Source organism: Podarcis liolepis (assembly GCF_965112155.1).
Source record: "Podarcis liolepis genome assembly, chromosome: 5".
In the NCBI taxonomy this organism is placed as follows: domain Eukaryota; kingdom Metazoa; phylum Chordata; class Lepidosauria; order Squamata; family Lacertidae; genus Podarcis; species Podarcis liolepis.
This window is the reverse complement of record NC_139556.1, coordinates 29,507,356-29,520,791: the sequence shown is the minus strand read 5'-3', so window position 1 is coordinate 29,520,791 and position 13,436 is coordinate 29,507,356. Positions and strand designations below refer to the sequence as shown.

The following is a 13,436-nucleotide window of genomic DNA, read 5'->3' as shown; positions in this document are numbered from 1 at the left end:
CTCTCTCTGTAGGAAAGATGGTAGTAGTGGTGGGGTTTGGGGGGGCAGGGGGAGAGAAAGTAGGGATGTGGCAGAGTGAGGGGGCAGTGAGATCAGGGGAGCCCCAGGGTTTTGGCGGGAGCCCCACAGGTGTGCACACACCTCCAGGACCACTGTTGCCAACCTGGAGTTCCCATCATTGCTGCCACCTAACCCAACCCCACCCCTATCTTGATGAGTGCAGTGTGGTCGCTACTTGGAGGATGCCGTTGCCTCTGCCACAGCCATGACCCACCATTGGAAGTGAATTGTAGTCAGAGACCAAAGCAAGTCTCATGTATTAAAGATGTGCAGGCATGGGGTATCCTGTGAACTCGCATGAGCCAATGAAGGAAATGAAAGAGAGCTGCACTGATTTGAGTAAGACCACTTCCCATTTTCCCAGTGATTCCCCAAAGTCTTGGGAAGAGGTTTTGCCTACATCTTCTGTATATTATTCTTATCTGCACTTTGAATATCAAGACTTCATTTTTCATGTTTCTTGGTAGTTTGGGAGTCTTCCTTCCTTCCTTCCTTCCTTCACTGCAGAAAAAGTTGAATGAGTTCCGAATCCTTTTTTGCCTTTCAGTAATATATGCTACAGCTTGCAATTTTGTGGTGCACTAGCACTTAAAGGAAAAGTTGGTTAGTCATTTGCAGCAACTTGTCTTTTTTTTTTTAAAAGATATTTATTAAAGTTTCAACATATTACAAAAATAAGCAAAAAAAGAAAGAAGAAATAAAGAAAAAAAATGAAAATACAAAATAAAAACAATTAAAAAACAGATTAGTCTTTCCATGTCTTATCTTTCATTTCCTTGTTTCCCCGACCTCCTCACACCTCCCTTTTTGTATTCCAGTTCAAATTAGTTAGTTCAGCAAATCCTTTCCCTCTTTGATTTTATCTTAATCTCTTATCTTAAAATATAATAACTTTAAATTATCACCTGTTAACAATCCATTTTTACATATTCCTTTTAGCATTGCTGCTAAAAACCACTTAACTTCAATCCAACATCATTCTAACATTCATTAATTTTGCAGTATTTCTGTAAATAGTCTTTAAATTTCTTCCAATCTTCTTCCACCGACTCTTCTCCCTGGTCTCGGATTCTGCCAGTCATTTCCACCAGTTCCATATAGTCCATCACCTTCATCTGCCATTCTTCCAGAGTGGGTAAATCTTGTGTCTTCCAATGCTTTGCAATAAGTATTCTTGCTGCTGTTGTAGCATACATAAAGAAAGTTCTATCCTTCTTTAGCACCAATTGGCCAACCATGCCCAGGAGAAAGGCCTCTGGTTTCTTCAGAAATGTATATTTAAATACCCTTTTCATTTCATTATAAATCATCTGCAATAACTTGTCTGCACCGAAAGCCTGGGAAACATGGGTCCATCTTGGGACATGTATTTTATATGTAAGGTATCAATGTAGTTCATACAGAAACTTTAAGTTGACAGGAGCTGAGGAGGATCCAGCTCAAGATGATGATGATGGTGGTGGTGATTAATTTATTACAATTTATTTAATTTATTATGAATTAATTTGCTATCTTCTTGCCTTGTATATGTGTTTGCTTAGGGCTTCATTAGATACTTTTTCCTGCTTGTTGCTATTTTCCATGTTAAATTGCATTTTTCTTCAGAAGCAAGATGTCTGTTGACTTAAGTTTGTTTACATTCTTTAAAAGTTCTATTTGTTTATTTTTAGGTTTATCACAGGCACCATCCTCCTCAAAGCTCTCGAAAGGTAGGCAAAAAATAAAAAGGAAAATATGCTTGTTACTGTCTTAAGTGGCTGTTTTTTCTCTGCGTTCACATCTCAGTAGTATAGGTCGTGTTGTTGTTAAGTTGTTTAGTCGTTTAGTCATGCCCGACTCTTCGTGACCCCATGGACCAGAGCACTCCTGTCGTCCACTGCCTCCCGCAGTTTGGTCAACACCTGCCAGATGACCACAGAGTAAGCTGTGTGTAGAGATGATTGGATGGAGTATCAAAACATGTTAAAGCAACTTTTATATTCTTAAAACATTGGAATGATCATATTCTGCTTCTCTATTTGACAACAGTGTAATATGCTCTTTAAGTGTAGAATGGAAAAAAAAAATCCCTTCCTTATATAGGACATGATCCAGGCAAAATAAAGCACGACTTGGGCCACAGATCTCAACTGAATAAAGTTGTGGTGTAGTGGTTAAGAGCGGTAGTCTCGTAATCTGGGGAACCGGGTTCGCGTCTCCGCTCCTCCACATGCAGCTGCTGGGTGACCTTGGGCTAGTCACACTTCTTTGAAGTCTCTAAGCCCCACTCACCTCACAGAGTGTTTGTTGTGGGGGAGGAAGGGAAAGGAGAATGTTAGCCGCTTTGAGACTCCTTAAAAAAGGAAATGAAAGGCGGGATATCAAATCCAAACTCTTCTTCTTCTTCTATGAGCAACTTTTCCATTGAAATTCAGTGGAACTAAAATGTGTTTTTAAAGAACTGCATCCATTGTGTTGTACTTGTCATTTCCCACAACCCAAGCACATTGCAGTGTTTGTGGGAGGAATAAAAAAAGAACAAGGTTCAGGCTACTTGTTGGTTGGGGGAAGGGGTAGAATGGCCAAGAATACTGGTTTCTAACAAATAAATTTGACTGCCAGGCTGATGTGCCTTATTTGAGGCCTCCTGGGTAGAGAATATTGCTGAGCCACTACCCTTTGACTCAGTGGTTCAGTAGGGGACTCATCGTCTTATCTCTCCAGCCATGCAGAAATTAAAGACTGCAAAATAAGATGAGGGACCTTTAACCAGCCAGCCAGCATCTCCAGGGAGGTGGAGTCTACCACACTCCATGTGTGGCTGGCCTGTGTAAGGTGTCAGTTGGCTTTAGCTCCCTGCAGAGAAAACATTTTCTGTTCCTCACTTAGCAGGGCCCCTTGGGCCTATCTGCTTTCTGCTTTGACAGGACACTCCCAACATCCCATGCAAGGCTTGAGCTGCCATGGAACTGGAAGGTCCTTATATTGAATGACTGCCTTCAATTACAGAATTGTTCCCATGGCTTGGGAACCCTTCCAATATTGTTGGCCTGCTACTCCCACCACCCCCAACCATTAGTCATGCTAGGGATTTGGAATCCCAAAAGATCTGGAGCACCACAGGTTCCTCATAACCAATTTAAAAGAATCGGTCTTAAAAGGTTGCTTCAGAAGAGAAGTGTTGTAGCTGATCGGAAAGAGTCCAACATGTTGACCTTTCATGGGCACTGCATCAAAATGGCTAATGCCTGAGGATAATATCAGTGATGCTCTGCTGTGTTTCTGCTTGAGATCCCACAAGTGCAGTTGATGCTCATGATGCTTCCATCCGAGAAGAAAGAAGTATATTTTCATCCATCCTTTCAGTCATCTTGGTCTTTAAACCTGTGGGAATCTTCAGTGTATTGAGTTCTGATTTATTAACATGGTGTGTGTGTGTGTGTGTGTGTGTGTGTGTGTGTATTAAAAACTGATTGAAAACTATCACCAGGGATCAGTGTCATGCTTTTTAATAATCTTTTGAAATCCTGGCAAGACAAATTTCCTTGTTTTGCATTCAACAGCATGCAAATGAGACTTCTATAAGAGATAAAAATCATTATTTTAAAAGAGGTGTTTTTTTAAAAAGAAGAAGAAGATAAGGATTGGTATTGCTTTGCATGTTTTGTAGAACTTAGTAAATACGGTAGATAATTAAAATCACAATGGAAGATGTGCACTGGGATGGAAAATGAATAACATTAAGGTTGCCAGATTGTCTTTTTCTTCAGACTTTCTCTTCTGCTGCAGATAAACCAATTACAATGATTTAAGAAAAAAGTGATCAACAGGTGGCCTGTGGGCCAGCTCTGCTCCAAGGTAATTTTACCTGGTCCTTAGAGGCATTACCAAATTTTAATCAAGTTGTAGCAAGACATGATGTGGTTTAGCCATCAGGGCTGGATTTAGATGAAGAGAGGCTCTAGGCTACTCCACTTGTGAGGCCCCTCCCCACCCCCCACCCTCACAACTAGAAGAAAATGGAAGAGTGTTATAAACAAAATTGAGTGAAGCCAAAGATGATGACAGGTATTTAAAATTCTGCAATTCTCAATTTCTCCTGTAAAGGACATAAGATGTTATTGTTAAATACCATGGTGATTTATAAAAATGCATAAAATTAACACAGAAAAACTTTTGCAATAACAATTTTGTAAACCTTTTGTGGAATAAGCATTAATTCTTTAGGAAAATGAACTTGTAATGTTATTCTTAAAAAAACACACACACACCTTGAGTTTACAAATTATATTGCCTGGGAAGTGTAAATAATATGACCATGATTACCTGACAGTTTGGCACTTTTAGAATCTATATTATGTTGTCATTAAAAAGTCAGTTTTAAAATACATATTAAGAAGTAAACTACAACCATCAAACACAGCAAGGCTAAAATGTTTCCCTCCTAGCCTTCCTCAAAGCAAAATCATCCAAAACTTCATCAAAATTTGTTTGTCTAAGTTTGTCACTTTCAATGTACAGAATGCTCAGTGCGGACAACCTTTCTTGAGACATTGTGGCCCTTAATTCATTTTTAATTCTTTTGAGTCTTGAAAAACTCCTCTCTCCTGAGCAGTTAGTGATCATAAGGCTAAGAAATAGCTGTAAGATTGCTTCCACATTAGGAAAGTCCATATGAATTTTGTCCTTGTATATAATTTGATAAAGGTCTGTATGAGACAGAGAATGCTCTGCTGTAGGCTTATGGCTTTGTGTCACGTACAGGTGAAAGTGCAAAAGTTCATCAATAAGTTTCAGGTCAATATCTTTTGGGTATGCTTCCATCAACTGTTCAACACCTTGCTTAATTTCTTGCTTAGATGCTGTCAAATTAGAAAGAATGGCAAACAATTGTGCAACATCACTGTACACAGTACTACTACTTTTTAAATTGGCTTCAAGTGCATCTAATATAGGAATAAAGGATTTTATCCTAAACCTATCTCTTGAAGAAAGCGCATCTAAGGCATCAGGTGCACTTCTGTCATTTCTTTGCCGTTCCCTCACTCTTTGTCTCCTTGTTTTGTTCCTTTAGCAAGGTGGCTTTTGCTTGTTTCTCAAACTCATCAAAATCACCCCTAATTTTCCTTTAAAAAATCCAGAAGTGAACTGTACAAACTTGCACAAGAACTCAATAACAGGTCTGATTTTTGAAGGGCTTGCTGACCTTGTGAAAATGACTAGCACACGGGTCCAAAAATGCAGCATAAACACAGTTTCCGGTTCTTCCATTTTCTGCAAAAGATTGTTAGCTTGGAGCCTGGTCTCCCCCTTCCCTTTAATGTCAGAGTCAGGATGAGGTCCAGTTACCAACCTGCAGCCTGGCTTCCTGGCTTCTACGGGTAGTTCCTAGGATCCTTTCCCACTGCTGCCATCCCTGATCCCAAAGGCCTCTCTCTGCCTGTGGGCAATCTGCAGTGCATGCTGAAGGCACCAACAGGCACTGTTGATGTATGTGAAAGATAGTGTGAAAGATAGACTTCTCTGCCTGGGAGGGGTGAGGCCAGTGCCAGCCACATGTGCTTGCCTTGCTCTGTTCAAGCCAAGGAGGAGGGAAGGAATGAAAGAGACTTGGGAGAGCTTGCTTGCCTAGTCTACCTGCTCCACCCCCCCCCACTCTCCCATTGATTAAAGTGCAGCATGTACCACTACTGACCTGACCCTTGAGCTGGGGAAGGCTGTGCAGCTGGTTGTTGACTCTGGGCCTGCTGGCTCTGGATTCTGAGATGGAAAATTCTGGGGTGTGAGGATACTCAACAGCCCAGCTCGTCAGTGCGAAAGTCCCTGCAGGTCTTTGCGGTTAGCAGAAGAAGGAAGTTCCAGCCAAATACAGGAGCAAAACAGCGGTCAGTAGACCACAATCTTTATTGTTCCACAACAGATCTCCACACAGAGTAAGAACCCCGAACATGGGTTACAAGCTCTTTGTAGAGCTTCTGTCCCTACCCAGAATACATTTCCAGAACCATCATTGATACATCACTGATATATCATTATGATGTCACAAGGAGGGAGGGGAGTCGTGATGTTATCCAAGTTCATCAACTTGCCCCAGTTATCAGATCAAGTTCCTAACACCTTAAGTAAAAAGTAAAGGTAAAGGGACAACTGACCATTAGGTCCAGTCGTGACCGACTCTGGCAGTGCTCATCTCACTTTATTGGCCAAGAGAGCCGGTGTACAGCTTTCGGGTCATGTAGCCAGCATGACTAAGCTGCTTCTGGCGAACCAGAGCAGCGCACGGTAACACCGTTTACCTTCCTGCCGGAGCAGTACCTATTTATCTACTTGCACTTTGACGTGCTTTCAAACTGCTAGGTGGGCAGGAGCTGGGACCAAGCAACGGGAGCTCACCCCGTTGCGGAGATTCACCTTAAGTACCCGCCACCTAAATAACAATAAAACTATCTATGCATATCTTTGCCTTCTGGCCTTCCTGAGGATGGGCTGTGGGAACAGCTGGCCTCAGGAAACCCATCAATGGATGTTCATTGTTCCCCTCAAGGGAGGGGTGCTCTGTACTTGACTGTATATCCCAAAGATTATGGAGGAGGGTGGTATCCAAGTTGAGTACATGACCTCTCGCTTAGCGGATTATGGAGGAAGGTGATGTCCAAGTCCGCCTTTCCTTTTGAAGCAACATGTCATTGAAATGGGAGAATTGGTTATGGCATTGATTTTATATGATTTTCAAAGGTTAGTAGTCCATCAGCACGGTCAAGTACAAGGGGATACAATTTTGACACTTTCTTGCAACAATGCAACAAGTTTTGCCAATAGAAACCAGAAGGGATACAGTTTGCAAGCTTTCTCCATTAACAGTGCAAAGGGTTATTATCCCGGGGTTTTGAGGGAGGAGAGGTGTTGAGAGGTGACAAAAATGATTTCCAATAAGTCCCCCCCTTTATTTCCATAACAAGTCCTTGAGTCTGTACTCTGAATAGTAACACCAGGGACCTAGAAGTGGCAGCGCTTGTCAGCCCAGCCCCTGCACAGTCTCATCAGGGCTGGCCTTAAGGCAATTGGAGCAATTGGACCAAATTGGGCCCCGCAGGCTGCTCCTAAGGGGGCCCCCGCACCAGGGCAATCTAGATGGATTGTATTTATATCTCTAAGTTTCCAAGTTGGGCCCCAGAGCTTCAAATTGGGCCCCACGGGCTAGCCCTGAGTCTCATAGTTGCTGGGCCTGAGTTGCTCTGCCCTTGCATCAAGTCTTGGGTTTGCAATTTTAGGAGAGGGGAGATTGCGGCGCTGGGGAGCGGGCAGGCTGGCGAGGCCCCCTAGATTTAGAGGCCCTAGGCTTCAGCCTACTTAGTCTATACATAAATCCAGTCCTGCATAGCATCAAGTTGAAAGGGAAAGAAAAATATTTATAAGCTATTAAAAAGGGATATATTGTATACTTTAATGTCACAGCTCTTTTGATTTTGTATTCAGTACTGTATATAAATGTATTTTTATAATAATGCTGTGTTTGAATGCATGGGGTCAACTCTGCATTCAAGGCACTTGACCACTTGTGGGGATTCAGTTTGTATGGCAAAATAGACCTTTGGCTTCCTGCACTACTGAATGGAGATCAGCAAATTTAACCATTCCACATTTAGGATTTTTGGGGACTGTACTTTGAAACAACAATAACAAAAGCATAATAGCTTATGGCAAGAGTAGCTAACCTGTGGCATTCCAAATAATGTCCCACCATCCTACAACTCCCATCATCCTGAGAGCTAAAATTCAACAACATATAGAGGGGCACAGGTTCCCCAACCCTGACTTAAAGTAACCTGTAATTTAAGTTGTAGAAAACACCGTTCACACAGTTCAAGCCCAGAGATGCTGGATGCATGGAGGAGGAAGCCCATGTGTGTCTACTGTTCCTGCTCCCGGATTTCACATATTGAATGTCTCTGAATTTGGATTGGGTGACATAACAGACAACCATGGTTTGGTGCTATGGGAACAAGCCTGGGCAAGGATCAGACCTAAATGCTCTCTTCCTGTTTCCTTCTCCAAGATCATGGGTTCAAGGTAGTGATGGGAAGCATCTGCTTGCTGGTTTAACTACAGTTTATTGTCATGTCTGGACTGAAACAACCTGTGGATAGTTTGAGCCCATTGCTTTTTGAAACAAGCCAAGATAATAAACCACCAAATTCAAGCAGTTTCATTAATGTTATGCTAAACTATGGATTAGCATTGTGTCCCATACAGTTCAATTAAATATGCTCCACAGTGCATATTCAATAGTGAGTGCAATACTCTAGCTGAAATTATGTGCACACTTACTTGGCAATAAGTCCGCATAAATTCAAGTGGATTTGTTTTCCAGTAAACATGCATAGGACTTGCATTTAACTTGAAGTAGGGCTGATGCTAAAATTGCAGCCTTGCCTTGAACTCCTCCATCTCATCTGCAAATTGTAGCTGTCTGATTCCTGACAATATTCTGATATGTCTTTCCTCACTTACACCAGCAGCAGTCTTGTGTCCTGACATCACTGGTAAGTTGAACTGCCCATTTGTTGAGGTGGAGAAAGGAATTTGATACAGGGCTGCCATTTTCATCCTAGTTTGTTCCATGTATTTTTTTTGTAACCTGCACTTCTCCCCCACAATGAAGGCAATTAGTAACACTGGAAACTTATTTGTATTTTTCACACCATTCTTTCTAATGGCATCGTGCTTTTATGCTCTTGTTGAATTGTTGGTTTTCTTTCTAATGCCATTTTTTGTTTTAATTGTGTGTTGTAATTTTTACTGGTCAGCCACCCTGTGGATCTGTGACTGGAGAGATGGGGTAGGAATCCTCTAAACTACTGCAGCCTTGTTTTCCCTGTATCTGCTTCCACTGTTTATGAAACAGCTGTTTCACAAAACAGCTCCTGAATTCTAAGCATTGTTCCCCACCCCACACACAAATGGCTTCATCTATGCAGCAGAAATGATTAATCCTGTTCTGGAAAGGCCATGCCGGCTGGGCTTTTCTCCAGACATCCATTATGTAATCACTTTCTTTTAGCTGTACAATTTTCTGTTACTTGCAAGGGGGGTGAGGGTGTGTGTGAAGTAAATGGTTTTCAGCTCAGGCACTGAGACTTTAATGAAACACTGAGCTGAGGACAAGGAGAGTTCCCAGTCCTAGGTGAGCCCATTGCAATCAGCACAATCCAGAAGTTGTTCAGCAGAAAATTTTACAATACCAGACACTTCCAAGATTCTAGTCAATATGACCCTTAGCTATTCAATTGTACAAGGAGTAGGTGTGCCTCTGCTCAAACCTCTTTGCCTGAGCTTGCATAATGGGGAAGTTGATTTATGAAAATATGTGTCATGCAGTCTAGAATAGTGGTTCCCAACCCTTTCCCCCACAAACTACTTGGAAATTGCTGAGGGTCTAGTTCTAGTTAATCCAGAGCACTTTTGTCTCTAGTTCTGGCCATTGATGGCTCTGGTGCCCTCTGCCACCAGGATTGTGACCCTTCAGTAGAAAAAGATTGCCCTCCTTTGCCCTGGAGGAGCAGTCTCTGCTATTTGAATGTGTTCATGCCGTGGTTTTCTCTCAACACTGATGCACCATTGTGTTGATGAGTGTGCTTGCCTAGGAAGTGGTTTAGCATCTTGCATGAGGAAAACTGAAAGTCTCTTTCATCCATCAAAGAGGGAAGCCCAACCCTGGAATCTTTGTTAATGCCCCGTGGAATTAAGTTAGGGCCTTTTTGGCCTGAAGGACAGTATGTGGAAAGCTGTCAGTATATAAAAGTTCTTTCAGAGCCGTGCCTGCGTGTTTTCATAGCTGCATGGATTTGGAGGTTAAACTGCCTAGTTCTGCAGCATCACATCCCTTTGTATGCACTTACAATGAATCAGCAGAATTGTCCCCAAATACTAATTCCAAAGGCTGTTTTGTTTTATCAAGAACTCATTAACAAAGGTAAATATTATATCTCCGTTTCAGCTCATCTGTATGTTCACTGAATAAAGTCATTTGCTAAAGTAAACTCTTTTAAACTTTTAAAGTTCCACATTACACACTCTGGATTATTCTAAATTGGTCTCCTGGCCATTTTCATTTTCATTCCTGCCCACCTATTGCAATTTATTATAATCTACTCAAGTCATTTTCCCAGTGCATGTTGAGCTTTCTCTCCAGATGTCGGCAAATGATCTGTACAGGTTGCATATATTAAAAGTTCCTAGTGATCACAGCTTATTCAAAACCATTGTGTGTGTGTGTGTGTGTGTGTGTGTGTGTGTGTATGTACAATAGCCTTCATGGAGCCCAAAATTTTCATGCTGCCAACTGCTGGATTTCACTTCCACTTATTTTAAACCTGATGGTTTCTATGTTGGAGAAAAGCAATTGCACACCTCACAGGAAAAATGTGTTCAGTTAATTAAAATCTTAGTATTCCTGCCCGGCATCATGCAGTATAAAATGTCAGAATGGAGACTAGAAAAATCTGCAACAACCCCCAATATGGTCCAGAAGGCAACACCCTGGATTGAAGACTTGGATCCAGCTCAACACAGGCATGCTTACTGAAGAGAGGTTGCAGTCAATCATACATTTCACATCTGGTAAAATTTAAAACAGTAATTCTACAGGTGCAACCCCCCAAACTGTGATATGGGATTGCTCTTTTGCCCTAACTTTGCAGTGCAGGCTTTAACTATGTAGCCTTGTAAGAGGCATCACTGTTACTGCTAGCATCCAGCATTGATATTTGTAGGGTGCCAGTGGACAACTCCCTGTTCTTAGCTGTTATTGCCAAACATTGCTAGTTTGAGGTGCTTCCTGTGTTGTGGAAGGTGGTCCCCCCCCTCTCCCCATGGGTTCTTTCTACTTTATTCTTCCTCTGCAGAATCTACAACTCTTTCCTAAAATTCTCTTGAGACGCACATCTGCCCTAAATGAACTATAAACCCTGAACGAAGCTCTTCCTACAGGGAAGGTGTTACTCCTTTCTCCCTTCTGACATGCATAGGTTGTGTGGGGAAAATTCTGGTGGTTGCCTACTGCTGGTCTCAGTGCTGGAACTAGCATGACAGTACCATTCAGAGAGCCACTGAAACCTAATAAGGCATGGAGGACAAAAACATGCAATTCTGCTTCTCTGCAATGTTTTCCTACAAGGACTGCTGAATTTCCAAAAATACCAAGAATATAATAAGCTCTTCTGGATGTGATCAAATGCTTATTTAGTTCAGTATTCAGACTGGTCAAGCATATGCCTACAAGCAAGGCATGATGGTGATAGCGTTCTCTTGTTCATGTTCCCCACACGCTAAGATTTACTGGTAGTTTTATCCTCAGTGAATTTTTCTAATCCCACTTTAAAGCTGTGCAAACTGGTGGCTATTACTGAAAATTGTGGAAGTGAATCCCATATGCCTCACTTGATATCACGCATTATCCTGCTTCTTGCCACTTTTAAGGGGCTCTAGTCCTCTATATCAATATTCACATCCATGAACATTTGTATTATGTAGTGGGTGGACATAGCAGACGACACAGAGATTTCTCCAAGTACAGTGGTACCTCGGGTTACATACGCTTCGGGTTACATACGCTTCAGGTTACAGACTCTGCTAACCCAGAAATATTGCCTCGGGTTAAGAACTTTGCTTCAGGATGAGAACAGAAATCGTGCTCTGGCGGCACAGCAGCAGCAGGAGGCCCCATTAGCTAAAGTGGTGCTTCAGGTTAAGAACAGTTTCAGGTTAAGAACGGACCTCCAGAATGAATTAATTACTTAACCCGAGGTACCACTGTAGTTCTTTATAAGTAATCTGGAACTGAACTGAACTGAACAGCAAACAGCTCAGCCGGCCTGCTTTTATAGGCAGCCGGCTGTCAACACTGTAACAACAACAGCCCAGGGTTTCCTGCCTAAATTAACTTACGTGGACCTGAGTGAAAACTATATACACAATACCCCCTGGTGGCCAGGGTGAGAACTTCAACACATAACAATTTGTATGACCAACCACAAATTAAAATGTAAGTGAACGCACAGAGAGAATTACCGTATTTTTCGCTCTATAACACGCACCCGACCATAACACGCACGTAATTTTTAGAGGAGGAAAATCCGTAGGCATGCCACCCGTAGGCATTCCCTCCATAACACGCACAGACATTTCCTCTTACTTTTTAGGAGGAAAAAAGTGAGTGTTATGGTGCAAAAAATACGGTATATCAAATACATCAAGTGTGTGGCTGCTCCATTCATGATCATAGGTTTATTCTAGAGATGGATAACCAGTATGGGTTAATTAGCACATCCAGAGCCATTAATCTCTGGAATATTCCTTCTTTAAGTGTAATATTTTTTTAACCTAAGAGCCATTCCAGTTTACTTTCATTCTGCAATAATGAATCTTAAATTGTAACTGGATATCATAGCCAAACAAATTGAGGCAGGAAACAGCTAGCAATTTGCAAAATAAAACTGTATACTGTTTCCAGAACATGAACTTTTTAAAGGCATCCCATGGAATACCATTCCTCTAATGTTTTCCATTATCCTCCTAAGCATAGCCATTAGTGTTGAAGGCCGCTGATGATCATCTTTCCTTGAAGCAAGCTAAGATGCACTGCCAAATATCTAATGCAGAAATTGCACATTGGATAATGTGCTGGGAATTTCCCTGCAAGAAAACTAGAGATGATTGCTGAGCTGGAAAGTTCTTTCTGTATTCATTGAAAGGTTACTCTTCTTTGGTTTTAGGAAATGCGGAGAGAAGCTGCTGTCTAATGGTTTACATTTCTTGATAGTCACTAATGCTATCCACAGTAATCTAACAAATGAGCTACTGGGTTAAAACCAATGCGTTCTAATTACTGCCCTGGTGTTTGTACAAAAGGTTATTTGGACAAACAGTGCATCCTAATGTAAAACTGCTGCTATAGGCAGTATTTCCTTTTGCGGGGGAGCATTCAGTCACAGTCCTCCTGTAAACTGACATCGAAACTAGGATTATTTGTATCAGGTGGTAAACTGTTTCTAAAGAACCAGTCTAGAATACTGAAAATAAGACAGACAAAATTCCCTAAGACTTCAGTAGGAGGACTGATCATGAATTTTAGAGGGCTTATTGAAATGAATGGGACTGAATTTGACTGGATTAGAGCGATTGTTCACTATTTTTCATATTGCAGTTGATAAATGCATGGCTTTTTTGACCATTCACTTACAGGAGTATATATGGTTTTATGCTGTAGCTCCAAATGATCACAAAAATTGGTGGCAATTGGTGGAAACTAGTAAAAAATAACTAGGCTGAAAGTTGTCTTGATTGAATTTGTTTAAAAAGGCAGAGTGATTAGAAAATATAAGTGCTTTCAGGAATTC

The 13,436-nt window shown here is 41.5% G+C and overlaps 1 protein-coding gene across 20 annotated transcripts in view; it reads left to right on the top strand.

Moving 5' to 3' along the window:
* ANK3 (ankyrin 3) overlaps positions 1-13,436 on the top strand; it is a 407,765-nt gene that overhangs the window by 28,855 nt on the left and 365,474 nt on the right. For all 20 annotated transcript variants that reach the window (XM_083502214.1, XM_083502260.1, XM_083502218.1 and 17 more), the window contains exon 2: positions 1,731-1,769. In XM_083502214.1, the coding sequence (XP_083358340.1) occupies positions 1,731-1,769 (39 nt within the window). The remainder of the gene's footprint in view (positions 1-1,730; positions 1,770-13,436) is intronic.